The sequence below is a fragment of the Sander lucioperca genome, chromosome 6 (assembly GCF_008315115.2).
Source record: "Sander lucioperca isolate FBNREF2018 chromosome 6, SLUC_FBN_1.2, whole genome shotgun sequence".
NCBI classification, from domain to species: Eukaryota; Metazoa; Chordata; class Actinopteri; order Perciformes; family Percidae; genus Sander; species Sander lucioperca.
Window position 1 is genome coordinate 12784410 of NC_050178.1, and position 26330 is coordinate 12810739.

The window sequence follows — 26330 nt, forward strand, 5'->3', positions numbered from 1 at the left end:
TTTTAGCCCCCAACGTCGCCTTCCAGGCAGCGCGGCAATGGTTATGTCAAAGAAGTTAGGGTGTTTCTCAATCTCAAGAATGCAAAGAACGGACTTGTGTTCTTGGGGAGAACGTTCTTGCTGGTTGTTCTTGGAAGAATGAACCCGCAAGTTCACAAGCACAGAAAACGCTGTTAACAGTTTGAGATGATGCGTTCTTCCTGTTTTTGCTCAACAACCCCAGCACAGAGGCTACCTGCAGGGCTCCAAAATAACAGCTAGAAATAAAATGTATTAAAACAATCTCCGGACAAGAAAAACTCATAATGCTACAACTATTGCAATAATATTGAAAAATAAAACTAATTGAGCTTTAATTTTATTGTTTATGGTTTAGCTCAAACACCCCTTACTTATTCAAAAGAGTGGAATGCGATCCCTACTATTATTAGTGTATAAGTTTAAGTCAGTTGAAATTAAAAAATAAGTAGGCATATGCACTGGTGTGTCCTATGTGTTTCTATTAGTGTTATGTGGAATTATCATTTCTATATTATTGTAGTGCACTGTATATGCCCAGGGTCAACAGATGGAAATTAGCAATTCAAATTATAAAGGTTGGTGTCTCCCCTTTAGTCTACATAACATGTCATAGCATGTTACCACTTTATGTACAACTGTTCACTTATCATACAGACTGAAACTCAACTTCTAGTAAATCAGAAAACAAATACACCAAAAAAATATGAACTAAATATTAAATCTAATGTATAGCCTATGGCATAATTTAAATAAGTCTCCCGTTAATCTTATGATGGACATACGATCAGTCAACGGTGAAATAAAAGCCTCTTATTTACGGGACCGGTTTAAAACACCTCCGGTTTACAGCGGGGTCTCCGAGCGTGACTGTCCGAGCGACGAGCTAGCGGCCCTGGCAGGCGCAAGCTGGCTGCCGCGTCACTTTATGGAGCCTCTCAACTCCGAAAACTTTGGAGCAAATTGTCAATTCGGCAAAGATTTACACAAGACTGCCTATATTCGAAATCTAAACCGTTCATTTCTCGCCTAAAACGTTCTCAGAAGTGAATTTAGTGATGAATAAGATGGCGAAAAACCCGACCATCATTGAATGCCAAAATGAATGTTGGGATACGGGTGCTGCGAAGTTCATACAAGTTACCAACCAATGCATCCTCGGTAAAATGGGCGTGTTAAGAACATTTCCGGGAATCTTAACTGTTCTTGGTGAAATGCGAACTTGTGTATTGGAACAGTACTTTGGCAACAGAGATGACATTTCACAGGGACACAAGAATACAAGTCAATAGAAGAACACAGATTGAGAAACGCCCTTAGTGTTAAGGTGAGGGTTAGCTGCCTGTAAGGCGACATTGGAGGCTTAAAACACCATCAAGCCCACCGTGCACACAGTGTCTATCTCCGTAAAGGAGAGAAGACAGCTGGCAAAATTCACTAGTTCACGAAAGGTTGGTATCTATCTCGTGAACACCTTTACACAATCACACATTCACAATCACCGACCCGACTCTTAGCAAACAAGCGATTGTGCCTGCTTTAGAAAGTTAACTAGTCGCAAGTTTGCGGTAAAATGCAGTTGGATTGTCGAGGTCAAAACACTATATAGCAGCTGTGAATCAAATAAACGTATAATAAATAATGTTATGTCATTTTTTACTCTTACTGCCCCCTCCCTCCCCGCCACAAATTGCTTTCGAATCTGTGGGAAACACTGCGACAATCATGTCCACTTCAATCAGTCATTTCCAGGGGTGCAGAGTTGAGAAATTAGACCTGAAATCATTAGTCAATAAACAAAACAAAAAAATTGCTGTTTTAATAATGAGATCATTGTTTCAGTCATTTCCCCAAGTAAATATGCCACACATTCTCGGATTGTAACGTCTTAGATGAGAGGATTTGAGGCATTTTTTGTCATGTATGATAGACAACTGACTATCTGTGGGTATTGGACTGTTGATCAGATAAAACAAGCATTTTGTGGTGCATTTATTTACTATTTTCTGACCCTTTTTTTTTTTTTAGCCAGAATGAATCAATGATTATTGATTATTATTTAATTAAAGGACAAATCCGGCGCAAAATGAACCTAGGGGTTAATAACACATGTGCACCGAGTCGACCGTTCTCTGGGACATGTTTTCATGCTAATCGAATGTGACCAGTTTTATCGCAAACCGCTAATTAGCTTATAAAGCTAGTCGTCGGGGCACAGATAAAGAAAGAAAAAAATTGCTATTTCTATACCACTAACAAGGCTCAAAATAGCACCCCACTTCCACGGTAGCATAATGAGGGTCCCTACATGTAAAACGAACGCCCTGCTTGAGCTATGTTACTGGTTACTGGTTGCACGCCGTTCATCATTCGACTGGTCACGACTGTTTTCCCAAGATGGCGCCCGCATGTATACGTGAACGGTACTGTCTTTATAAACTCTAAAATCTTTTTAATAAACTGTCTGTACACTTACAATGTTCTCAATGCTTCGGTTTACATGTAGGGACCCTCATTATGCTACCGTGGAAGTGTGGTGCTATTTTGAGCCTTGTTAGTGGTATAGAAATAGTGATTTCTTTTTACTTTATCTGTGCCCCGACGACTAGCTATATAAGCTAATTAGCGGTTTGCGATAAAAGTGGTCACATTCGATTAGCATGAAAACATATCCCAGAGAATGGTTGACTCAGTAAACGTGTTATTAACCCCTAGGTTCATTTTGCGCCGGATTTGTCCTTTTAAAAAAAATGGCAGATTAATCACAAATCAGTAGCCCTAAAAGGGTCAGAATTTTAGCTTCTCTCTCAAGCTCTCTTTTTGTCATTCTTCACTCAACTTCTTCGTTTAACACCATGAATGCACCTGATGATGCAAGCACGGAAGAACAGCAGAAACCTAATACTAAAGGAATACTAAAGTTACACTTAAAAGGATAAGGCTGGCAATATTTTTTTTATTTTTCTTATCGTTAAATCCAATGAAAAGACCAAAACCAACAATGCTTTAGTCAACCTCTTAATGCTTTCAGGTCCTACCTGCCTGTCTGTGGCACTTAGCCTCTTTTGTCCTGCTAACTTTAAAAACATGTCACAAGTAAATTTTCATTTCTTTTTTAAAGCCTAAAGCTAAGTAATTTCCTGAAACAGCTGGGCTAGTCCTTTTTAGCGAATGCTACTCAAATGGGAGTAAAAGATGCACTTGTTTATTTTTAGCTGCAGATTTGGTGTGTTTGTAAGTATTTATGGCAGCAGAACAATGTACAGTATATGGGCTGACTCAAAATAAACTACAGTGCCCATATTCATCATAATAAAAAACATGTCACCAAGTGCAACACTGTGGCTTAAGGATGTGTTTTTGGACAACAATGGAGGTCTGTGGCACAGAGGAATAAGATGTATCAGGGTTAAGGCTACACACGCAGTATTAATAGTATACATTTATGTTTTTTTGTCTTTTTATTGGATTTGTTGACAATAAGAAAACATGTAGAATATCACCAGGCCTTTGAAACCTTGAAGACAGGAACAAGAAATTCACAAAACAAAAATGAAAAAAAATGATGAGACTTTAAAGTCAGAGTAAAGCAAAATCAGTGATATTTCAATATAGCCTACATGTTAGAAAATACTTGTTGAAAACATATGAAAAATAAACTGTATAGTACTAAATTGTGGAATGTTTTGGGCGTCCTAAAATCATGGTTTAATGACGCACTAAAGTCATGCTTAAAGTGCCCATATTATGAAAAAAATCACTTTTTCTGGGATTTGGGGTGTTATGTTGTGTCTCTGGTGCTTCCACACACACATACAAACTTTGAAAAAAATCCATCCATGGTGTTTAGAGTGAGATACGGTTTCTGAATGTGTCCTGCCTTCAGTCTCTGGGTGAGCTGTTCAAAATCGGCACGGCTTGTGACGTCACAAGCCGAAACGAGCAGGCTAACCGCAACCATTAGCTCGTAGCGTTAGCATGCTAATGCTAATGCTAACGCTAGCATGCTAACGCTAGCATGCTACCTCGTTCTCAATAGCAAAGCACTGCTACAACACACACAAGTTCACCATAATCTACAAAAGAACTACTTACATGTGCGCCCTCATTTAGAAGTCCCCCAGCTAATCCTGCCTTGTAACTGACTGAAGTTGTAGAAACAGCCTTTCTTTTACTGTCTATGGAGCTAGCTAGCTGACATGATCTACATCTGAGCTACTGAGCATGTGCAAGTGTAATCAAAGATAGTACAGAAGAAGAAGAAAAGAGGTCTCACTCTGTAGCTAAAACAGAGACCAGCTGAAAAGAGGATCTGCAGCAGTGAGAGAGAGCACTGCAGTACAACACAAATATGGTGTTTTTTGAAAATTAAACCATGTAAACCTATTCTGGTACAACCTTAAAATACAATTATGAACCTGAAAATGAGCATAATATGGCTGCTTTAACATAACCCCATAACTGTATAAAAACAATGTTACTACCAACGTTAGACTGCAGAGCATCGGTCTCGATTCGTTCACCAAGTGTGTGAACGAATGTTCCACAGTGCTGTAGTTACGCAGATCACGGAGATTTTATTGAGAGTAGACTTTACGGCAGTTAAATGGAAGTAGGTCAAACTGTAATTAACTGCCCCTACCAGCAGGCGGCAGCATAGCCATGTACTGTCAATTTAACATTCAGGGCATTGAAATGTATGTATGCTAGTTTTTATGTTAATGCTAACTGTTAGCTCATATGCCTATAACTGATATACTGAATGCTGTCTATTTAGTTTGGGATTTAAGTTAATGGTCTATTTGAACTTATAGGATCATACACAGTATTTCTTTGTACTTATATCATTTCAGAACCACACCTCCATGTAGGCATCCACATACTGTTGGAGAAATGAGCGTGTGTTGATTGTGAGGCAATAAAGGATAATTAAGAAGTGACACTTGTCTGGTTCTTATCGGACCCCCTTCAGTGGACTCGGATTCACTACTAACCAGTCAGTTACCGATAAATGGGTAGCACCATCGTGCACCTGTAATTACATGGTCCTTCGAGCCGGATCCAGGCCCACTGTTGTTGACGATGTCAGATTATCCAGATGCGCCCATAGAGCGGGTGTTGTGAGGCAGACTGCACTTCCAACACGTTTGATGGACTACTATCTTACTGGTCTAGAACCAAGGAGACGCAGTTCACTGCCTACATCAACACACGCTCCAACCGACCAAGCAAGGGAGGAAAAGGAGTATGAGAGGAGTAGAGACCAGAGTCGCTCATCTTCACCAGAAAGTCAGGAGCAGCACAACCTATCACAATGGGTGATTCAGGACAGCTGGGATGAGAGTACCGATCTGTTACGAACGGAGAACAGAATCTTAAAGCTCAAGCAGAAGGCTCTCCTGGAGTCTATGCAGGAATTACGGCTGCGTAATGAGGATCTACACCTCCAGGCTAGAGTGAGCGAGCACAAGCTAGAGCAGCTCAGACGCCAAACTACGCATGAGACCGAGCAGCTTCATCAGCAGTTACAACACCTAGGAAGAGAACTCCAACGGTTACAAAACACTAATGGACCTGCAAGTCAGCCTCAGTCGACAATTCAGCATCAAAGTGATGATGCTGAGACGAGAGAAGGGAATAGAGTAGATCTACAATTCACCATGGCAGATGGAGGTGGAAGGCTGAAGGCTGGACAACGACTCTATGCTCACTCAGGTGCAGTTCCTCCAACGGATTACCCTATTGAGCACCGTGAGCATCGTAAAGCTCGTTCCCCTGAGTATCGCCACATGCATCGGAGACATTCACACAGATCGGTGAGGAGTCCCGGCCAGTCACCAAGGAGCAGCCACGCTCACTCTCCTGTGAGTCACTACTCCCCAGAGTACTCACATGCCCGCTCATCTGAGAATTGGCGCACCGCCGAGAGGCCCAGATTCCGTTCCCCTGACCGTTACCGTACAGAAGGGAGAGATAATTGGGAAGCCACCAAGCAGCGCTACTCCCCACCAAGACACGGCGGTCCACGATACTATCACTCTCACTCCAGACACCGCAGCCACAGTCCAGCTGGTGGCCAAGAACGGTCATATAGAGGTCCAACGCCTACTATACCAGACTTTGTTCATCCAAATCCTCGAGAGTTTGCACGTCTGAAAGTTGCACTAGACAACATCCTACCAGCTGATGCAACTGAAAGGTTCAAGTTCCAAATCCTAGTTGATCACCTGAAGCTTGAGGAAGCCCTATTGATTGCTGACTCCTACTCAAACTCACAGTACCCTTTCGCAGACACTATGGCTGCTCTTACTGAGCAGTACGGGCAGCCTCATCAGTTAGCTCTACAGAGGATTGCAGAGTTAATGGACGCTCCCAATGTAGCCTGCGGGGATGTAAAGGCCTTCCGCATGTTTGCATTAAAGGTGCGTTCCCTTGTGAGCATGCTGGAGCAGCTGGGGGGAAAGGGGAGAATGGAGCTGCAGTGTGGGTCCCATGTGTCTAGGTTGCTAGGGAAGCTACCTCATGACCTGAGAGCCAGTTTCCGTTGTTCTATTCACCCTCATCACACTCCCATTCCCACGCTTTTGTATCTTTCGGACTGGTTAGAGTTTGAGAAGGCTGATAATCGAGTAGTGAACAGCAACAGTTCTCCAACGACTACAGAGGAAGTACTCTACATTGATCGGCCAGTGGAAGGGCGCAAGGTTCTCCTTAAAGTCACTAAAGTCCTCTTACATTACGGAGATCAGACCCTAGAATCGTACGCAATCCTGGATGAGGGGTCAGAGCGGACAATCCTCCTTCATACTCAGCAGTTGGGCCTCCAGGGACAACCAGAGGATTTGCCCTTGCGGACAGTGCGGCAGGAGCTTCATGTCCTCCATGGGGCGGCTGTATCATTCAGGCTCTCCCCGGCCTCTCAACCAAAGAAACTTTATCAGATCGAATGTGCCTTCACGGCTAAAAAACTGGGTTTGGCTGAACATACACACCCAGTCAGCTCACTTAAGCAGAAGTACCGACATCTCAGGGGACTACCGCTACAGGACTTGGACCGGGTCTTCCCTGTGTTGCTTATCGGCTCGGACAATCCCCACTTAATTACGCCCATAGAGCCAGTTCGCTTTGGTCCCCCAGGAGGTCCTGCCGCCATCAATACACGCCTAGGCTGGACATTGCAGGGTCCAGCTCAGGGGCTGCTGCACCGCTTTACTGACCAGCAGTGTCTATTCACATGCCCGGAGCCACGGTATGGAGACCTGTACAGCAATGTTGACAAACTGTGGCAAATAGACGTGCTGCCATGGCGCAGTGCGAAGGCCAGCACCAGGTCTCACCAGGACCAAGAAGCGATAAAGCAGGCAAAGGCCTACATTGCTGAGATCTGTAGGCTTGAAGAGGCAGGCTATGTAGTGAAGCTGGAGCCAGGAACAGAAGAAACCAAGAACAGCTGGTACATCCCCCACCATATGGTCCAGCACAATGGCAAGAACAGAGTTGTTTTCAACTGTTCGTTCCAGTTCCAGGGTGACAATCTCAACCAGCTCCTCCTTCCTGGGCCCACCTTGGGGTCTTCCCTCCTGGCTGTGCTACTTCGATTCCGAGCACGCACCCGTAATTACAAGTCTTTTATGCTGAATTGGCTACCCGGCCCGCCGGCAGCTTCTGCTCACTGCTGCAGGTGTGTGCTTGGTGCTGTCTGTCGCCGTGAAGCGGCTCAGAGTGTGTGTGCTGTCCTACTATAGACTGTGTGTGCTAATGGGTTAGCGCAGAGAGTGCTCTTCGGCTCGGGGGGGGTGTGCTGTGCTACCATTGTCTGCTACTTGCTTAGTATATGTGCTAGTGAACTAACACATCTGCAACAAGAGTCAGTCGATGCCAGCGGCCAATGGCAGTGGCTCGTTCTTCCGCTCAGTGCCCCCAGTGTCTAAAGAGCAGAGAATACTGCTCATTGTTTCATGATTTAGAAACCTAATTTTATATACTTGGGCGATTTTTGTGCTCCTTCACAGACAGACTCAGAACACATTTATTTTTGCTTTACCAGGACATTGAAATAATGGGAAAACTAAGGTTAGGCTTTGAAACAAGGATAACTGAAATTAGACTTGTTAGACAAGTAAATTAATTGAAAATCATTGTATTTTCTTGTTTTCTTGTGCCTTAAGGTGAAGGATTTAGTGGAGTGATTTGAACCTGCCTACAAGATACAGAGAACGCTTACAAATCTAATGGTGTTTTATTAACATGTAAAAATCCATGTCAAGCACACAAAGATAATGTGAAGTGGACCTTTAAGTATTTTGTAATGCTAAACGCTATTTAAACCAAAATCCACCAGGACATGTGTTAAACAAGAGGCACTAGAGTTGCATAATTTCCTGTTACTAAAACAACTAATACAAAGGGATCGAAGGAACAGGCATGTGCTTCAGTTGTGGCTCAAGTTGTCACAGGTTGAAATTTACATTGGTTTGTACTCGGTCCAAAGGCTGCAGATGTAGTGCTGCATGATTACTGCACCTTTGTTCAGCTGCATAATGTCCCACATAATCACCGTGATATACAGTATTAAACACAACCAGTTATGCTAATTAGGCCATTAATTGATCATATTATTGCACTAATTAGTGTTAATGGATTTAAGATCATTATTACATAAATGCACCACGGCGGTGAGATGCAAAAACAGCTGCGAGTGATGAATCTCAGTGGTGTATTCTCATGGTCGACTGACAAATGATGTAATATGAAGTTTGGTGGAAGAAACCTTTATTGTGATGTAACTAAAGGGACATTCCACTAATTTTACACGTAAGTTAATTAGTCATGGTGACTGCAACACCGCCTGTGAAAACGTCTTTTTTCTTGTCTCTGTCTTTGTTAAGTCTGAGAAAGTGGTGATGTCACTATTATGTCATCAGGGTTATTCTGACTTTGGCATTGGCCCTTCAAATTCTCAACAGCAAGCCTGCGTTACAAACTGTGGGCATGGAGTTAGACATGAGCATTTAGGAGACAGGGAAGGTCTAACCAAAAGCTCTGCGCTGCATTATAGGAAATGTAGGTTCCCGTGTGTTTGGAGTTTGACTCCCCAAACTAGGAACTAAATGTCAGGATATCTCTGGCTCTGCTGTATCAAGTTTGACTATTCTTGTTGTAGTCAAACTTTATGGAAGTGTCATACTAAATTGCTGGAGTAGTATTTTAAACTTTATTAGGTTGTGTTGTCACTCCCTCAGAATCATCAGTTTGCATTAGATTTGTTTTATATGCTCGTGTCTCATCAGGACAAGGATTTAGGGGAGTGACTTCAAATGTTATTTTGTTTGATTTTTCCCAAATCACCCAGTGACACAGCCATCCTGCTGAATTTGTTTTTAGTTGGCAGTTTATCTATCATAGAAATTTGTCCTTTTAAGTGTTGTTATTTCTGTGCTTGGACTTGATGCTGGAGATTGATGCTACTTGTACAGTTTCATCAATCTTATCCACCCATTTTGCCATTTTTCTGTGGCTACTTTCCATTAGCTAGCCAGCTTTGTAAGAACATGACTTTCCCATTCTTAACCCCACCTACTAAGCTCTGAGGAGTTGATTGTTTTGACAACCATTGGAAATAGCCATGAATAGGCATGACATAAGACCTATTTGAATCGCTGCACAAACCCGAGATGCCAATAGGTCATCAATAGCAGCCTCGATAAATCATTGTTGTGTTTTGAGTAAATAAGTGATGTTATTAGTCATCAAGAGGATCTGGTTACCTCTCTTGAGCATTTCGCTTTAAGCAACCAGACAATTCCTCAGTATGCTCTCACCTTCTTCAGCCGTCCACTCCTGGTCCCCAGGAAGATCACACTGTGTCCATTGTAGACGTAGGAGGTGACAGAGGTCAGCCTGTCCCTGCTCTCAGTGTACACCGTCCAACCCGTCACCAGCTGGGAACCCCCCAGGGGCTGGTTTATATCCAGGCCACAGAAGTGATCATCGATGGGAACAGGCTGCGTGGAGAGAGGGAGGGATGGACAGATGGGAGTTGGGGTGAAGATGAAGAAGGCATTAAGAATATGAAGGCAGAGAGTTGTTATTTGAGAAGGTGTGGGGAAGAAAACAGGAAAAAATGTGAAAGGAGGGAGGGATTAAAAAGGGAAGAGAGTGAGAGGAAGGAGGAGTGGGGATGACACATGTAAGGAGGGGAGGTGGAGGTAACGAGAGAGAGAGGGAAGAGCGTAAGTGGGAGCCAGAAAAATGACTGAGATCACTGTAGACATACGAATACAAGACGAGAACTCACGCTGACCTGTGGCAAGCCTAACATGCATTAAGTGCACAATATTCAGGGTTAAAAACGATTACTTCAAAAGGGTTCGGGCTGCCGCCTTCATCAGCAAGCCTCGGAGCGGCCAAATTTGCGGAGCAGGCTAATTGTTGATGGCAAACACGAGAAACGCTGTGTATTTTGCGCCTGTTTCTGTGATTTTTAGATCACTTGATCTGACATCACACAAACACACAGCACAAGATATGTCAGGTTTAAGCATCAAAGAGAGCCGCATGCTTTGCAGTCCTGTTACATCTTTTTGTACTAACATGCAAAGCTTTGCTAATTGCCTGTCGCTCAGTGTATGAATACCTTTTTAGGGCAGCTAATTTCTTATTTCACATCCTTGACTTCTAACACATATTAGTTCTTACTGTTGTTTTTCTTTCATCAAGTGCCTCAGCTTTACTGATTGTGATTAGTGAAATAAACTCAGTGTAAACAAAAACTTCTTATCTCACCACATATAAGCCATTTTCTTTCTGGCTATAGTATGCGTGCATTCAACTCTTCTCTTTTGAAACTTATTGTACATATTAGTGCTGTCAAACGATTAAAATATTTAATGTCATAGTTAACTCGCAATTAATCGCAATTAATCGCACATTTTTATCTATTCTAAATGTCCCTTGATTTCTTTTTGTCCCATTATTTTTTCTCATTTTATTGCTCTTATCAACATGATACAACGATACTTTTAAAACAGTGCCTGAACCGAAAGATTTGTATATATATATATATTTATTGTCTATTCTATATATTTGTCTGTTCTGTATGTTCAAAAATATAAAACAATAAAAGGTTGATGTAAAAAAAAAAAGGAGCACAAAACGGCGAAAACAACCACTGGATGGGAAAAGGGTATTTTACAATTACTTTGAATGCACCACGAGGCTGGCGAGGCGAGGCTGAGTCTGTGTTTTTCAGACAACGGCAGCTACAGTCTGGTGTTAGAATCCTCTACAGTGAAATACAGACACACTTTACACCGTGTAAAGTGGTACCTAAATAAGGCACCGAAATACACGTTGCTATTCGCACCGGTGCCGTATTAGCACCAGGTCTTGGACCCCATTCAATACGGAGATTTTCGCCGAAAAGCAACTAGTTTGCAGGTATGTACTACTCTTTGGCCGGCTCGCAAGCCCCAACGAGTGTGTGCGGCGTGCCTGTTGTTTTGTTTCCGGTCTAGCTAGATCCGGTGTGGTGTTGTAGTTTTTCTAACGTTCGTAGTTGTTGCAACAGCATGTGCAAAAAACTACAAAGTTTGCTAGACCAAAAAGAACGTTAATCTCGCAATAAAATTTACGCCGTTAAAATGGGTTTGCGTTAACGCCGTTAATAACGCGTTTAACTGACAGCACTAGTACATATATCTGTGAATTTTCTAAACAGTTGCATTTATTACTGTTGACTGTTTGCAAAATTGCCAGTCTAAAATTCTGCAGCTGAATTTTTAATGGCATACCTTTTATAACTATTTGGAAATGTTAGATGTTAAAGGTCCCATGGCATGAAAATGTCACTTTATGAGGTTTTTTAACATTAATATGCATTCCCCCAGCCTGCCTATGGTCCCTCAGTGGCTAGAAATGGCGATAGGTGTAAACCGAGCTCTGGGTATCCTGCTCTGCCTTTGAGAAAATGAAAGCTCAGATGGGCCAATCTGAAATCTCCTCCTTATGAGGTCATAAGGACCAAGGTTACCTCCCCTTTCTCTGCTTTGCCCGCCCAGAGAATTTGGCCCACCAATGAGAAAGAGAGAGACATCATGGCTTGAAAACAAGCAAAGTGGCAGTTGATCAAGGCCACACCCCCACCCTCCACCTTGCCCCCCCTCTCTCCTCCTCAATAGCATTTAAAGCTACAGACACAGAAATGGCACATCCTTAGTAAAGCTCATTGTGGGACTGGCTCTAGTGGCTGTAATTCTGCACCAAGGCTGAATTTCGGGAAAGAGACTTCAGATACAGTATTAGGGGACCACTAAGGCCTATATAAAAGCAGCATGTCATAGGACCTTTAAATTAGAAATATAAGCAATTCATCTAACTTCCATTCATAAATACTTCATCATCCCTTCACTTAGTCATCCCTGCAACAAAGACATTGGTCTTTTTAAGTTATTATCTTAAGATAGGCACGTTTAAAAATCTTGACACGGGAAAGAAAATATCTTGATCTTTCACTTTCAAGATATCCACTTTCACAGGAAAGAAAATATTTTGATCTTTCACTGAGTAATTAATCATGCAACCAAAGAAACACTGAACCACTGCGTTTCATTTACAGTCCATTTTAGATAGAAAGCCCTTTTGGTTAACTGCACAGTAAGAGTTAATTACAAATTATTATGTGTCTCTGTCCTCCCTCAGCTACTTTTATGAATAACATTACTGAACATCTTATTTGTTTATTGGCATGGTGGAATCAAAGTACATGTTGTGAACCAACAGAGCAAAGGATGCGATGAATATCATTGTTTTCATGATTCGCTTTCAACTTGTTTCCATGAAAGCCACTCATTATGCAGAATTATAGCTTTCACAAGGAACAGACTTGGACATGTACAAGAAAGCCCTTTTCTCAAGATCAAGAACAGGTCTCAGAGGGCTCTAATACAGCTGACAGCGACAAGAGTAGAAGGAAGGAGATGGGGGGGAGAGAGACAGGGGAGGAGAAGTAGGCGGGAGCGAGTGCCCAAACCCCTGAATGAAATCAAAGCTCTATACAAAACTCCTCTGATTAGCATTGTGGAATTAATCTCCTCCAGCTCTTCTGCTCTTGTGGGATCCTGAAAACCTGAATGTTGTCTTCAGCACCGCTCTGACTGACGGCCTATTAGGCTCCAATCATGGTTGTGCATAAGCTTTCAGTAAATCTCTATCAGTGCTGCTCACCACCTTTCATAGTTGGTTTAAATATGTGTGTTACAGGAGGCTAAATTTCTGTACATTTCACCTACCGCCTTGGTGCACTGCACGTCCTTTCCCAGCAGCCAGTGCAGCTCCAGGTTTCCCTCTCCCTGGTAGCAGGACTGCAGCCGCTCCTTGATGCGAGTGTTGATGTCTTGGATGGTGAAGACGCAGAGAGCGGAGTGATCTGGAGGGTCGTGGCACTGCTTCTGTCCCTTGGAGAACACGGCAAAGAGCACGTCCTCCTGGGCGCTGATGTTGAGCGACTTTGCCAGAACCCTGCCGGCCTTAGACAGGTAAGCCGCCTGCAGCAGACGGTACTCCTCGCCTTTATGTACGCACCCCACAGGAAGCGACACGTATGAGTGGAACTTCTTGTCACCTTTGCAGAGGCGGATGATGCGAGAGGTGTAAAACAGGTCGCCAGGGGAGCCGCCAGCAGGCATCCCATTCTCAGGCGTCTCCGGCTGCACGGTCATGAAGTAGACGAAGCTGCCACTAGCGAAACCATAGATGTAGTAGATGTCAAAGTGTGGGACAAGAGCCAGTGTGTCTGAGGGGATTTTAATAAGAGAGGAAACAAAGTCAGTGTGAAGCTCGTAGTCCAGCATGGCAGAGGATTCTGGGTCGCGAGGCAGCTTGCGGCTGGAGATAGTTGGGAAGTAGTCCTGTTTGCCACCGACGGCCGTACCGATGTACAGAGTGGCATCCTGACCCTGCGAGGGCACAACAACCCCGTACATCGTCCCTGTCTGGTTGTCACTGGACAGGTAGTGTTCCTTCTTGTGCGTGGGCTCCACAAGGATGAACAAGTCATCCAGCCTCATCAGCTTGCAGACACCCTGGTAGAGACTCCCGCAGGCCAGCAGCCGGTTGTGAGAGTAGTCGATGAGCAACAGTTTGTTCACGTTGTCAGTAGAGGCAAGAGGCTCAGAACAGGGCTGGACAATCAGCGGAGGATAACACGCTTTGTTGTCATACTCTGGCCCTGTGTCATGGGACACCAGGAGGGTGAGATTAGCTGACAACTTGTAGATTCGGTTGACAGCTCCGACGTACAGAGCTCCAGTAGACTGATGCACAGTCAGGTGGTTCAGCGACCACTCCCTCCTCTCTGATTGGAAGGTGTTCAGAGTCTGTCCAACAGTCGTCTTTTGATTCACAGAGATTAGAGTCAATAGCCACAGTGCCAGGGGCCATGACATGACCTTTAGTGGACAGGGACCTTTAGCGAGGCCGCAGTAAGTCCATCCTTTATCCGAGCACGTTCCCATCCCCATAGGGCCCCAAAAAATAGCTAGGTCAGACAAAACACCTGGGATCGTGTGTCACCTGGGAGCAGGACTGCGCTGAAAAAGATGAGCTGAAGTGCGGTCTCGTTCTCCTCAAGTGATCTTTACATCATTCTGAAAGAGAGAATAAAGACATTTGTTTTGAACTCAAAAAGATCCTTGATTCTTCAAGAGTGAAAAACTGCTTTCAGGGTATCATTAGACACTTCATCTAAAAACCTAGAAATATATGTGCTTGTTTTTCCCTCTTTCTCTACTTAGTCAGACACATGAGACATCAAAGAAACAAGTAGTCATTTGTTCAAACTGCCTCCCCATATTTACTAGCCCGAGAGATGGTCCAATATTCCCCCTATCAACAGGGGGGCTCATTATATTGCATCTCTGGAAGAGAGAACTAACTGTGGTCTATTACTTGAACAAAGCAGTGACACACTGTAGCTGTGCCTTCCCTCTGTTTGGGTGGCTAATTAAATGATCCAAATGCATTAATTATGCTTCCGTATTTTGGGCTCCCTGTTTTCCTTTCTCCCCTTTGCCTTGTTCGTTTAAGTGGTTGAATCCAGGAGGAATTAATCACTCTCCACTGCGGCCGACATTCCTAAATTAATCAGGCTTTTTCTAGGGATGGCAGGGAGTCATTAGAGATTCAGAGCCAGGCAGCATCAACCCTCACACTTCCCTGTTTAATATCATTAGCATATTTTATGTAGATATTTCCAGGGGACAAACAATGTCCCTCAAACACACGATGGACTGGAGGATGGATGAGTTAGACACATGGCAAAGGATGTTTGATATGTTTGTGACAGTGTTTTTTTTTACCCTTGTCATAACTATTGATGATGTACAGTATGTTTTAGTTTGCGGTGTTTCTTATACAGATGAGACAAAATAAGCTAATTTGCAACAAAAAACAGGAACAGGTTTTTATCTCAGAATAAAGACAGATGTTTAGTGAATGCAACACAAGCATCGTAGATAAAGTGGCTTCACATACGCCGTTACTTCATCGTAGTCCATTAATGGAGTAATAAAACTGCTTGCATAGGAGGAAGGATCATAAATTAAGACACCTACATCACCCTAAATCCTGTCCATGTGCCACCAGAAGCTTCTCCAATCTGGCCCCTAAAGGTTCTTTCTATCTCCCCCTTTGTCATCGCCAGCAGCCCCTTCACACTCCTTTAATCATATCTCTACGAATGTCCTCCAAAGATATGCTGCCAAAAAAGCTAGAAGGCTTTAGCTCAAAGACAACTGTCTTCTTTTGGCTGCAGATAACATAAACAGGGTGTTTTCTCAGTCAGACTTGCCAGTATAAGTAAAGGTTAAATGAAGACAGCCATGTCAGATCCTAATGCGGGGGTCATGATGCGGTGGGCGCTCTCCATTGGCTGACTAACAGGACTTCTGGCTGAGTTGAGAGGGAGCCAGGGATGGAGCGGATGGACTGACACTGAGCTGGCTGGGCCGACTCCAGCTCCACTCCAGCATCTCCTGTCCATCTGTCCCCGCCTCGCTCACACCAGGGGAGAAGTCACTCGAGTGTCTCGACCTACTCTGCTCAATTTGGCAGGCTCAGTGTGAGAAACTCTACCCGTAATTGGCCACCTAAGAGTAACATCTGACGCACATTGTATTGCTGAATTTGAATCTGAAGTTCAATGTTTGCTTTTCTTTAATTGTAATGCATGACATTTAATTCAGACCTATGTGAATCAATCCTAGTCACACTGTTGCTTTTATCTATATATCTTTATCTATCTCTGCTTAAATGTTAGATCACAAAGCTTCTTTTCTTGACCACTATTTTCCAACTGGACAGAAAAACTATGTTTGCTTTTATTAGTTCTCAGAAAGCTGAGATTTGGCAGGACATGTTGGCGCTAATATTTACAGCTTCTTTATTTTGGGGCAAATGGTGTCCAACAAATTCCTTCTGAAAATCCCTGAAATCATCTGTTTTGCAAGCTGATGAGTCCCGGAACCAATTTCTGTGTTGATGTAACCACCATTTTCTATAATTTGTCCATTTTATGTGAAAACCCGATGAAAAGAGCATTCAGGTCTTTTGAAATGTTTCAGAGGAAGCAGTGGCAGTCCTCTATTTTAATGGCTTCTGGGTAGACAAAATATAAACTATTTTAAGCAAGTTTGTTTTCAGTAAACCAAATTGCCTAAACCAGTGGTCACTGGAAACCTTTACTCCCTAGAGTGCAAACCTTTTTCTAAATCTGTCTTCTTCTTTTTGATGTAAGCTAGTGGGAAAGGGGACGGTGGAATGGGATGTAATGCATTAAAGAGCTGTTGAAAGTGGGCGGATTATATCACAAAAATCTGACTCAATCCTTTGTACATATTCTTGAGCTGCCACAAAAAAAAACAGCAGAAAAGTGATTTTGTGTTTACCAATTCAACTAGGGTTGTCTCTACTTTGGGGCGTCCAACAAAATCTCTTACCTTTGAATTTCTCTTGTTCAAATCACACTGCAAACTTTCTGGTGAAGACCTTAAGTGTAATTTGCATTGTTATCAGCACCTCAAGCGCTGTCCTTTTCTCAACTAGAAGTAATTAATAAGACCGCGTTCTTGATGTCCGACAGCAAATAGCAGACCATGTGATATTTGCAAAGCCAGGTTTGAGTCTGGCATGACCTTAAACAACAGACACCAGCAGTGCCACCCAGAGGTTAATTCAGTGTTGCGTCTCCAGTCAAACCCCTGGAGGAATTACAAAACAGAGAGGGGATAAAGAGAAGAGGAAAAAGGAAGTGCTGGTGGAAAACGAAGCCAGGCAGACGAGCAGCAGCCTCATCATTCCATCCATTTGTGTTCCCCCGGCTTTGGTCACGTCTAAGGCGTGCAGTCATGCTGCTCAGTGTTTACCCTGGATTATAGAGACAACTTTTTGCCCTGTGCAGTCCTCCCTGCTGAATTCTCCGCCTCGCCACTCAGACACGCTCCAGCCCAGACGTGACTCATTCACACTCACACACAGGAACATGGTTTGCTGAGGCCTCTGGGGAAGCAAGCTCTCAGCAGGCACCAATCACAGCGCAGATGAGGGAGAAGCCAGCCTCTTGTGCTCCACAAACACGACCCCTTGACCTGGATCGAGATCAGTGGAACCAAATCCATCCTTTGGGTTCAGCTTTTATCGGGGTGAAATGCTGTCATAGCTTCTGTAGCGCCCTGTTAGGCATGATGCATGGGACAGAAGGGATGGTTAGCTTTTGTTTGTTTGACCCATCTGCCATCAGAGATGAACTAAAATGTTCATAGGGGATATTTCTTTGTTAGGCTGTCCAAGTGTATCATTTTCACTGCTCGCACAAGTTCGATAGCATGAAGCCAGGCTTCCAACAGGTCAGCAAACATTTTTCTTGTAGTAAATTCACGAATTATAATGAGCTGTCATGAGTTATATCACTGATGTTATGTAAAAAAAAAAAACTAAAAAAAATCATAACTTTAGTTTTTTGATGATTTTGTGATTTTTTTTTTTTCCTTTGCTGTGAAGATTGCACCTTTGTGACACATAATGGGTTTTAAGAACACTGTTAAACCCCGGTGGATAATGTCACAAAGCATTTCTAAATATGTTTTCACACACCAGGAATAAGATGGCCCAACATGATCTTTTCACTTAAAAGAAAAACACATTTAGCACGAACAGCATGGTGACCAAGTTTATCTTGTTTACATTTTGGATTAAAGATTTGGGTGAGATCTGTCGACAGACTGTGCCGTGATCTTTCTAAAGGTCAGGAGAAACATTTCTGTTCTCACACTTAGTCAACAATGGGAGTCATTTTCACTAGCATCAGAAGTGATAAAAAATATTTTTTGTTGCTGTTGTTTTTTGTGGCCTAGATTTATACGGCTGCACAAAAGCAATAACAGTATAAGACCAAGGGGGCGGAAAGGACAGTTCTGTCTTTATGATTTCAAGCCAGCTGGGCAGAAATGTGCAGGTTTTTTTGAGTCACTAGGTTTTCCAAGACAGGGCAGCTGATGAAAGTTGAAAGTCAGTTTATGAAGTTCGTTCTTGGAGGTTTCAGATTTGGGGTAAAAGTTGTGGCTGCAGCTCTTCTTAGTAATGTGCTGCACAATATTTGCACTTATTGTATGCAAGCTCACATGCCCTGATGGGATACTCTTGTCTAGGGTTTCCTGCAAATACACATGGACGAATCATTGGGGGGAGGGCCATCGTTGTACACATTACACATGAATGAGCTGGGAGGGCGCCAGCCGCAACAAAATTTGACTTCCAAATGAATAAATGAAGGCAATTAGTAGATCTGTTTACAATGTTGTGAAGACAGAAGTAGGTCAAACGTGGCAGAGACAGGAGGGAGGAGGGAGCCAGCAAGCCAGAGCCAGGGGCTGTCGCTGGTATGTACAGTGATGAGTCGGGGAATTAGGACATGAAAATGCCGTCTTTATTAAGGATGACTTATAAATGAATGTCATATTGAATCACAAGGGACCGGTGGGGTTTATTAGAAAAAGCAATGTTTTGTGATCAGTCCACCGTGTTGTATCTGTGGCTGCGTTGTGAAGGAGCAGCCCAAGGCAATTGGCCCCTCCTCTTAAGGCCCCATTACAGAAACACAGACTCAGGCCTCAGATGGCATAATGTGTAGCGTGGATGCTCACACTGCAGATACCCACAGGATATCTCCACTTTGATGCCGCACAGTGACATTTTGTGACAGTTGGCCTGTGGTTAATTTTCTTCATTATGTTCTGCAATGTAAATTCAAACGGTAGTGCTTCTTGCCAGACATTTCTCTCAGTCATGGGGGGAAAACATCTTACAAGCAGTATTTGGAATAATGATAATAACGGTTTGTGATGCTAGTATTCTCTGGAAACGAGTGTGAATTGCTGTAAATGCATTTAGTTTTGTTGGCAGCTCTTCTGGCATGTCTGTGTGTCCCGACATGATTTTATATTAACAAAAACAAACCGTAATTGCCTTTTTTCCATACTTGTTGTTTAGTTTATTGGTGAGCGCAGATAGGCTACTGCACGCTTTAGGACTCTCCAGCCAGCCACTAATCTTGATGGTAGCATAGCAGGATGTCTGCTGGGAACAGTAAAACAGCACTATGTCATCGCAACACGCTTTGCTCCTAATAACTGCAGGATGCTGCGAGGGACCTGGTCACAGGCAAATGTGACATAGGGGACCAATTCCAACACATCACCACAACACAGTCAGCAGCCTCCTCTGCAATGCATGCCATTATCTTAGTGCGCATGCATTATACATGCAGATACAGTACTATATCTGAAATTGCTGTTAAGAGCAGGGACCCGATGAAGGGCGCTGCTGCCACCGTCACATTTAACCATGCATGCCTTTCTCCTCCCTTCCCTCTTCTCAGCTCTGTCTCCTCTTCCATAAATCTCGTTGTCGGTCTTCCCTGGTTAATGGTGACCTCAAGCAGACTCCTTTCAACTGCCGAAGCCCTTGTGTTGCATATGTGATGAGCATAGAGGGGAAAGTCAAAGTGACCTCCAGCACTGTGATGAAAACCCATGCAGCTCGAGTGCAATAGAGGGTCTTCTATAATTCAGCGGCCGCAGAAGAAGACAGCGTTTGCTTTGGAACCACACAGCGTGTGCGTTTGAGCCGTGCTGCAGCGGCTGCCCAGCACCCCTCCTTCTTCAACGTCACTTATGTGCAAGAAGAAGAACAAGGGGTAAACAGAGGAGTCCGACCGGGGCTCTGAGTAATCTGTGGACAGTGCAGCTGAGGGCAGTAGAGAATGAGAGTGGTGAAATGTGAGCTCTACTCTCTAGCCCAGAGACAACAACACAGAGCTCTCCAGTTGTTGTTTTTTTTGTACTGTAAGAGCACTCAGCCTTTTTTTTCTTTTAGCCATTTTTCTTTGGCTCATAAACTACCAGAGTGATATTCAGCCTCTGGCATGGCTGTAATTTTATTGTCTGCTCCCATATCTTCCGAGTTTCTGTCTCTTTTGTCTGAGTTGACATTGCTCTTTCTCCATAACACAGCTATATTTCTGCTCAGATGTGCAGGGCTATATTGCTTTTGTATGCATAAATCATGGATACCTGACAGGGAGCATACATTACATTTGGCAGAGACTAGACCCCATGCGGGTGTATGAATGAGAAAAATAATCAAACACAGTGATGTAGAGCATCCATGTGAAGCTGTGAAGCACATATGTCCATAATTCCCACACCACTGCACACAGAAATCAAAGAACTTATTCCAAAGAAGCCTGTATGTTTCCTCGGCTTTCTCCCTCTTTGCCCATATGGCTTCTTGGGGTGGAGGATGCCAAGGTTGGAGGTAGCTGGCACGAATAATTATGATCAAAGAAATTACAATGCGAAAGGAACAGCTGCTACCTCCACTGCTGACAAATCACTGTGAGCAAGAGGAGACGGCAATAGACAGCGAGTGAGTGAGAGAGAAACAGCAAAGAGGAGGAGAGAGGGTGCATGTTCTACTATTCAACAACTTTCCCTCTAAGTATTTGCTGCTCCAAAACCCATTTAAATATTTAATTCACAGTGCAAATAAAGCCTTTGGTGGGCATTCACCCAAAAAGCTATACAAATACAAGCATCTGCCCAGATTATCTCAGTTTGTCTCCATGGTCGGCCCAGCCCAGCTTGTCCCTAATTCTAACCTACTCTGAAACTATATCCTAGTCTCCAAAATCTCTGAATGTAATTTTGGGCAAATACATATAAATGTTCAGAAATAGAGATAGCCTGGTTAAAGTTACAGTACCGTAGTGGGCCAGAGGTCTACCATGACTACAAACAAAGGTGAATTTCTCTCTAGAAGGCAAATGGGATGCAGGTTTTTTAAATCTTTTTTTTTTTTACAAAAGCTCCTAAAGGGAAAATGCATACTGGGGGGAAAAATGTAGAATTTACACAGCAGAGAACATTTCCCATCACTACAACCTGTCCTTCTTGATAGGTCTTGATCCTCAAATTAATGCTGAATTCTCCAACTCTATTAAGTAAGTCCAGTCCCACCTGGTTTGTTGCTGCCAAGGGCTGAACACGGCTCGTCTCAGATGTAGTCCAGGTGCTCTGGGCTTTTGGGACATGTTGTAAGTAACTGATCACTTACATTCTTTCTAAGACCAGCCCAAGAAACCCATTCAGTGTTGTGCTGTGATCTTAATATTCCCCCAAAGACAGACAAGTCACAAGGGAGAAGCAATTTAGTAGCGTCCTCCTCCTGTAATTCAATTCAGTTGGTGTGAAACAAAGGTATTTTTATCTATAACCTTGAAATCTCATAAATTCTACATTCTTTAAAACCGTTAAATTCCAGCAACTGCAAATCCGCAGATAATATTTTAGGAAATGTAAAAAGTTTTAATGGGTGAATGACCCTAATTGCACGTCACATTCTTTGAAACGTGGAAGTTGCGGGTTGTCTGTGACGGGACTGATGAATGTGGAGATTGTTTAAAAGTCACTGATGTTATTTTTTATTGGGGAATTTCACCTACTTCTACTGACATGCAGTGAAGAGAGTACCACAAAATTTTCGTTTTCTTAGAAATGGAAATTTATTTGGAGTTGGAGGCGTTTGCTGAAATGGAGGAAGGAGACCGTTTTTAGTGGAGTGACACAGATTTGCCATGGCTCTACCACATTAAGACCAATTTCCATACATTTTCCATGTCATACAACACATTTTTTTCCATGACCAATATTACTATATGAAATTCTTACATTTTAATTGATAGGTTATTTGAATTCTCCAAGATTATTTTTAGTTCCCTAACAATGACATGTATGAAATTATGTTTTCACAGGTTAACTTCAATCGGTTTAGCAGTGTGATTCCATAAAGTTCGGGGACTTGCAAGAGATGGTATTGTGCAGAAGAGGCCGAGATATTCTGACTTTTGGTCCCTAATATGACTCAGCAGCGGATGCCACATTTTTCATAATGCAACTTGATAGCATAATTTGTGAAACCCTCCCTACCAGGAAAATGTCTTTCAAACTCCCTGACCTGAGTTTGACTTTCTGTTAAAAAATCTGTAGTCTGTAGTCAAGGCGGACCTGAGATAACCCCCCGATGATCACCTATTTATCTCAGAATTTAGGGAGCTTCTCCAGAGCCACAGAAAACATAAGTCTGTTTAAATAAGTAGTCCTGCTCATAATGAGTAAACTGATCATTGTGTGTAAAATCACTGGAGAGTTTACAAACTTTTCAAATATGAAAGTCAATTCCTTCCCAAGGAAATAAAAAGAACACACATGACTTCCTTCAACTTTGTCAGTTTTCTTTACAACCATATGCTGTCTGCTTACACCAGTGCCAGAGGAAATCATGCAAAAACACACATCAGCAAAGTTATTGCACTGTTTGTATCAACAACGGTGTGACAATCTGGAGGCGGTGCGCCATATTGCAAGACCGCCATCACTGCATGCTGAGAGCTGTTAAAGCTGCCATCTGGCAGGTGAGCTGCACACTTTCCACTTGCACCTCTCCTCCCTTTCACTTCTCTCCTCCACTGTTTGTTACTACCCCTCTCTCTCTCTTTCTCTCTCGCTCTCTCTGTTTGTATTAGTCTTTCTCACTCCCGCAACCTATCTTTTTCCACCTCTTCCTCCCCTCTCTACTACTCTCCCTGTTTACCCCTCTCTGTCCCTATTTTCCACCTCTATCTTACTGTATATCCACCTCCCTCAAGACCTGGTTCACACACTAAAACAAGAGGAAGCATGAAGATTGAAAGGGGGATGAAGGAGAGGAAAGAGTAAGGACAACAACATATCGGTCATGCTTGATGATCTGCAGTATTTTGTTCTCTTGCTGTTTCTTTCTCCCGTCACTGTCGGTTTCATATCGCTGTTTGAGTCTCCTCGCTTTTTGTTGCTTTCTCCCCAGCTCTCTAATGTATACCCTCCAATGCGGAGTCACACTAGTAAATCCACATGTGCACGCACACACACACATACTACATGCACACACATGCAAACACTATCACACACACACACACACACACACAATACACACACAGTAGGGCTCTCTTTCTTCTTCCTCCTCGGGCTGTAGCATCTGAACAGTCGTGTTTAATCAGTGTCTCCGTTGGCAACGGGGGTAGTGGTGGAGGGGAGTGGGTGAGGGTTGGAGGCGGGGGGTCGCCAACTACTGTATGGGTAGTAGTAGTGAGCTGCTGTGCACTCACACACCGTGTAATTGTGTTACATACACTAATTCTCCTGATGTACTATTGCAGCGACTGTGCGTCGCCTTTGCCCCTGACCCACATCACCCTCTAATGTTCAAATTACTCTAAAATCAATGTCACGGTTAGAACTGGTGGCCATTTAAATCAAAAGCTTTTTTTTTTTTTGCAGCTAGAGTTGTGGTTCTGACTTCTTCCTTTTTTCTGTCTTCTCAAATGTACACTATAGCTTATTAATCTCTGTAGAAGCCTGAGATAACACTTAACTCCTGGCTTGTGGGTATTTTTGACAGAGACAGATGTTGTAAATTACTTCACCTACACTGGTTCTGCGTTGTCTCCAGGGACAAAAGAATCCAAAATAATGCAGTTTCACCTGCAATTTCTCTGCATTCAAAACTACCTTAACAAAAACTGGTAAAAATATAACACACTTCAAATAGAAATCAGTGAACAATCCAGTGAACAATTTATGCTTTATTTCTTTTTATCTAATATACAGTGTATCAATCTGACTCCACGTTGTGGAACAATGGTATGAATATATCTTAAAACCTCAGCATGTAAAACTAAAAGTATCTGCATGGCTAGAAAATATAAGGAGTAAGGGGGGGAAAATATGTATTTTTGTATTTTTGGAAAAACTTACCCTAAAAAAAATGGTCAGCCTCTGAGTTTAGATTGGTTAACCCCTTAACTGCATGTACCAGATGAACACCTTTCATCACAACCCAAAACGCAAATTTCATTTGTTGCTGTCAAAAACAGCAAAAGAGTGAGAGACAGAACTAATGTGGAGATTCATATAAATCCTAAAATTAGCATGCAACTGATAAAGTGTGCATGACTGGCATGAACATGCTGAAGGAGAAGCCAATCTCTCTCTCTCTCTCTCTCTCTCTCTCTCTCTCTCTCTCTCTCTCTCTCCATGAGAGGCTTTACCCACTCTGGAGGGGCCAGGAGAATAAAAAGCTAGTCCAACTGGCCGGCCAGATAAGCCAGACCAGAAAGAGCATACAGAGGTAACATACATTCATCTGGTTTCCATGAGGGGTGAGAGTCAAAGAACCGTGAATCTAACAACCAGCCCTCCTCACCCCCTCTACTTGCACCCAAACACACACACACACACACACACACACACACACACAGACGGGGGCTCTAACAAAGATGCACTTGGTCAACAGCATTGTTGAGGTTGGCACCGCTACAGCCGTGTGTGCTTTAGTTCTCTCGGGCTCAGGCTCCATCTCAGCTCCTGCCCAGCCTTATCAGCATCCCAGTAGCTTCTGCTCTGCTCAGGCTGCCAAAGCTGCACAAGCCCTGGCTGCAGGAGGCAGGAGGCAGGGCGGCACTGGAGGACTCACTATCTCCAGGCTAAATACTTCACTTTGGTAATCTCCTGATGACCACTGATCTGATGCACGGCCCAGAATAATCCACAAGTGTAAAGAGTTGTGGAAAAATCTGCACAAGCCGGCTGCTATAGCAGGCTTTGCCTAAAGTAGAGTGAAATGTATCCCTGTGATAATGCAATGATTTGCACCAAACCTACACAATGCTCTGCCTCCTGTCTGTGATGGGTGCTGAAGCTGAGGCATTTACAGTTCCTCTGTCTCCAGAGCATCAGACCACATCTGTTGGTTGCCCCAGGTGGCCAGCAGAGGAGTAATTTGATAATTACTTAAAAATAATTATAATTATTAAAAAAACACCTTGATTCAGAGTACACCGGACGTTTTTCACTACGCCCAGGCGCGTAAAGTCTGCCCAACTTTGCTCTCCTGCACACTGCCGGGCTGCGCAGCACTACAGGCTGCTGCTCTGCTACTAACAGTAAAGGAGAGGCTACTCACCTTGAAATAAGAGGAGACTCATTCATGAGTAGCACAGATCCGGTTATTTCGCTGGAATATTTAGGGGGGGAAACGTCCCGCGTGTCACCCAGCCTGCCAGTCAGCAAGTGAATGAGTGTGGACGCCAAATTCAGCGAGATAAACTGCCGGTTAATTTATTCTACGCGCTGCACGCGACGCACAGTCAGCCAGTAAAGTCATCTGGACAGCAGTGAGCATCTCTCTGTCAGCGGCTAAGAAGGAGACGGTATCAAGTGACCCTCCTACCTCGTTCAGGGATTGATCATTTTCTGTAAAGGCTGTCATACAACCTCCCTCTCTCTCTCTCTCTCTCTCTCTCTCTCTCTCTCTCTCTCTCTCTCTCTCTCTCTCTCTCTCTCTCTCTCTCTCTCTCTCTCGGTGTGCATGCCGGTGCTACATGAAGTCACTCATCAGTTCACTTGCACCTCACGTACAGTGTGCGTTTTTAGACCCAACCTCCGTCGCGTCATCCTTTGGCACAACTTGAGCGCACTGCAATACATTTAATGTTCCTTAGTCATTAGGTGGACTCTCTAAAGTGTTTGTAGATTTATACATCAAGGCAGATGAAAAATTATCTTTTTTTTTTTTTTTTTTTTTTTTAATATGGAGAAATAATCAATAAATGCAATACATGTAATAGAGATTCAACAGAAATATATCCAGAATTTAGACATATT

The 26330-nt window shown here is 43.3% G+C and overlaps 1 protein-coding gene across 2 annotated transcripts in view; it reads right to left on the reverse strand.

Annotated features, from left to right (window-relative positions):
- LOC116051497 (plexin-A2-like) overlaps positions 1-25960 on the reverse strand; it is a 95952-nt gene extending 69992 nt beyond the window's left edge. For both annotated transcript variants that reach the window (XR_004897563.1, XM_031301964.2), the window contains exons 1-3: positions 25630-25960; positions 13308-14663; positions 9840-10022 (exon numbers count right to left, since the gene is read on the reverse strand). Coding sequence is in view for 1 of the 2 variants with exons in the window: in XM_031301964.2 (XP_031157824.1) it covers positions 9840-10022; positions 13308-14537 (1413 nt within the window). In the remaining variant the exon portion in view is untranslated. The remainder of the gene's footprint in view (positions 1-9839; positions 10023-13307; positions 14664-25629) is intronic.
- Between the last annotated feature and the right edge of the window lie 370 nt (positions 25961-26330).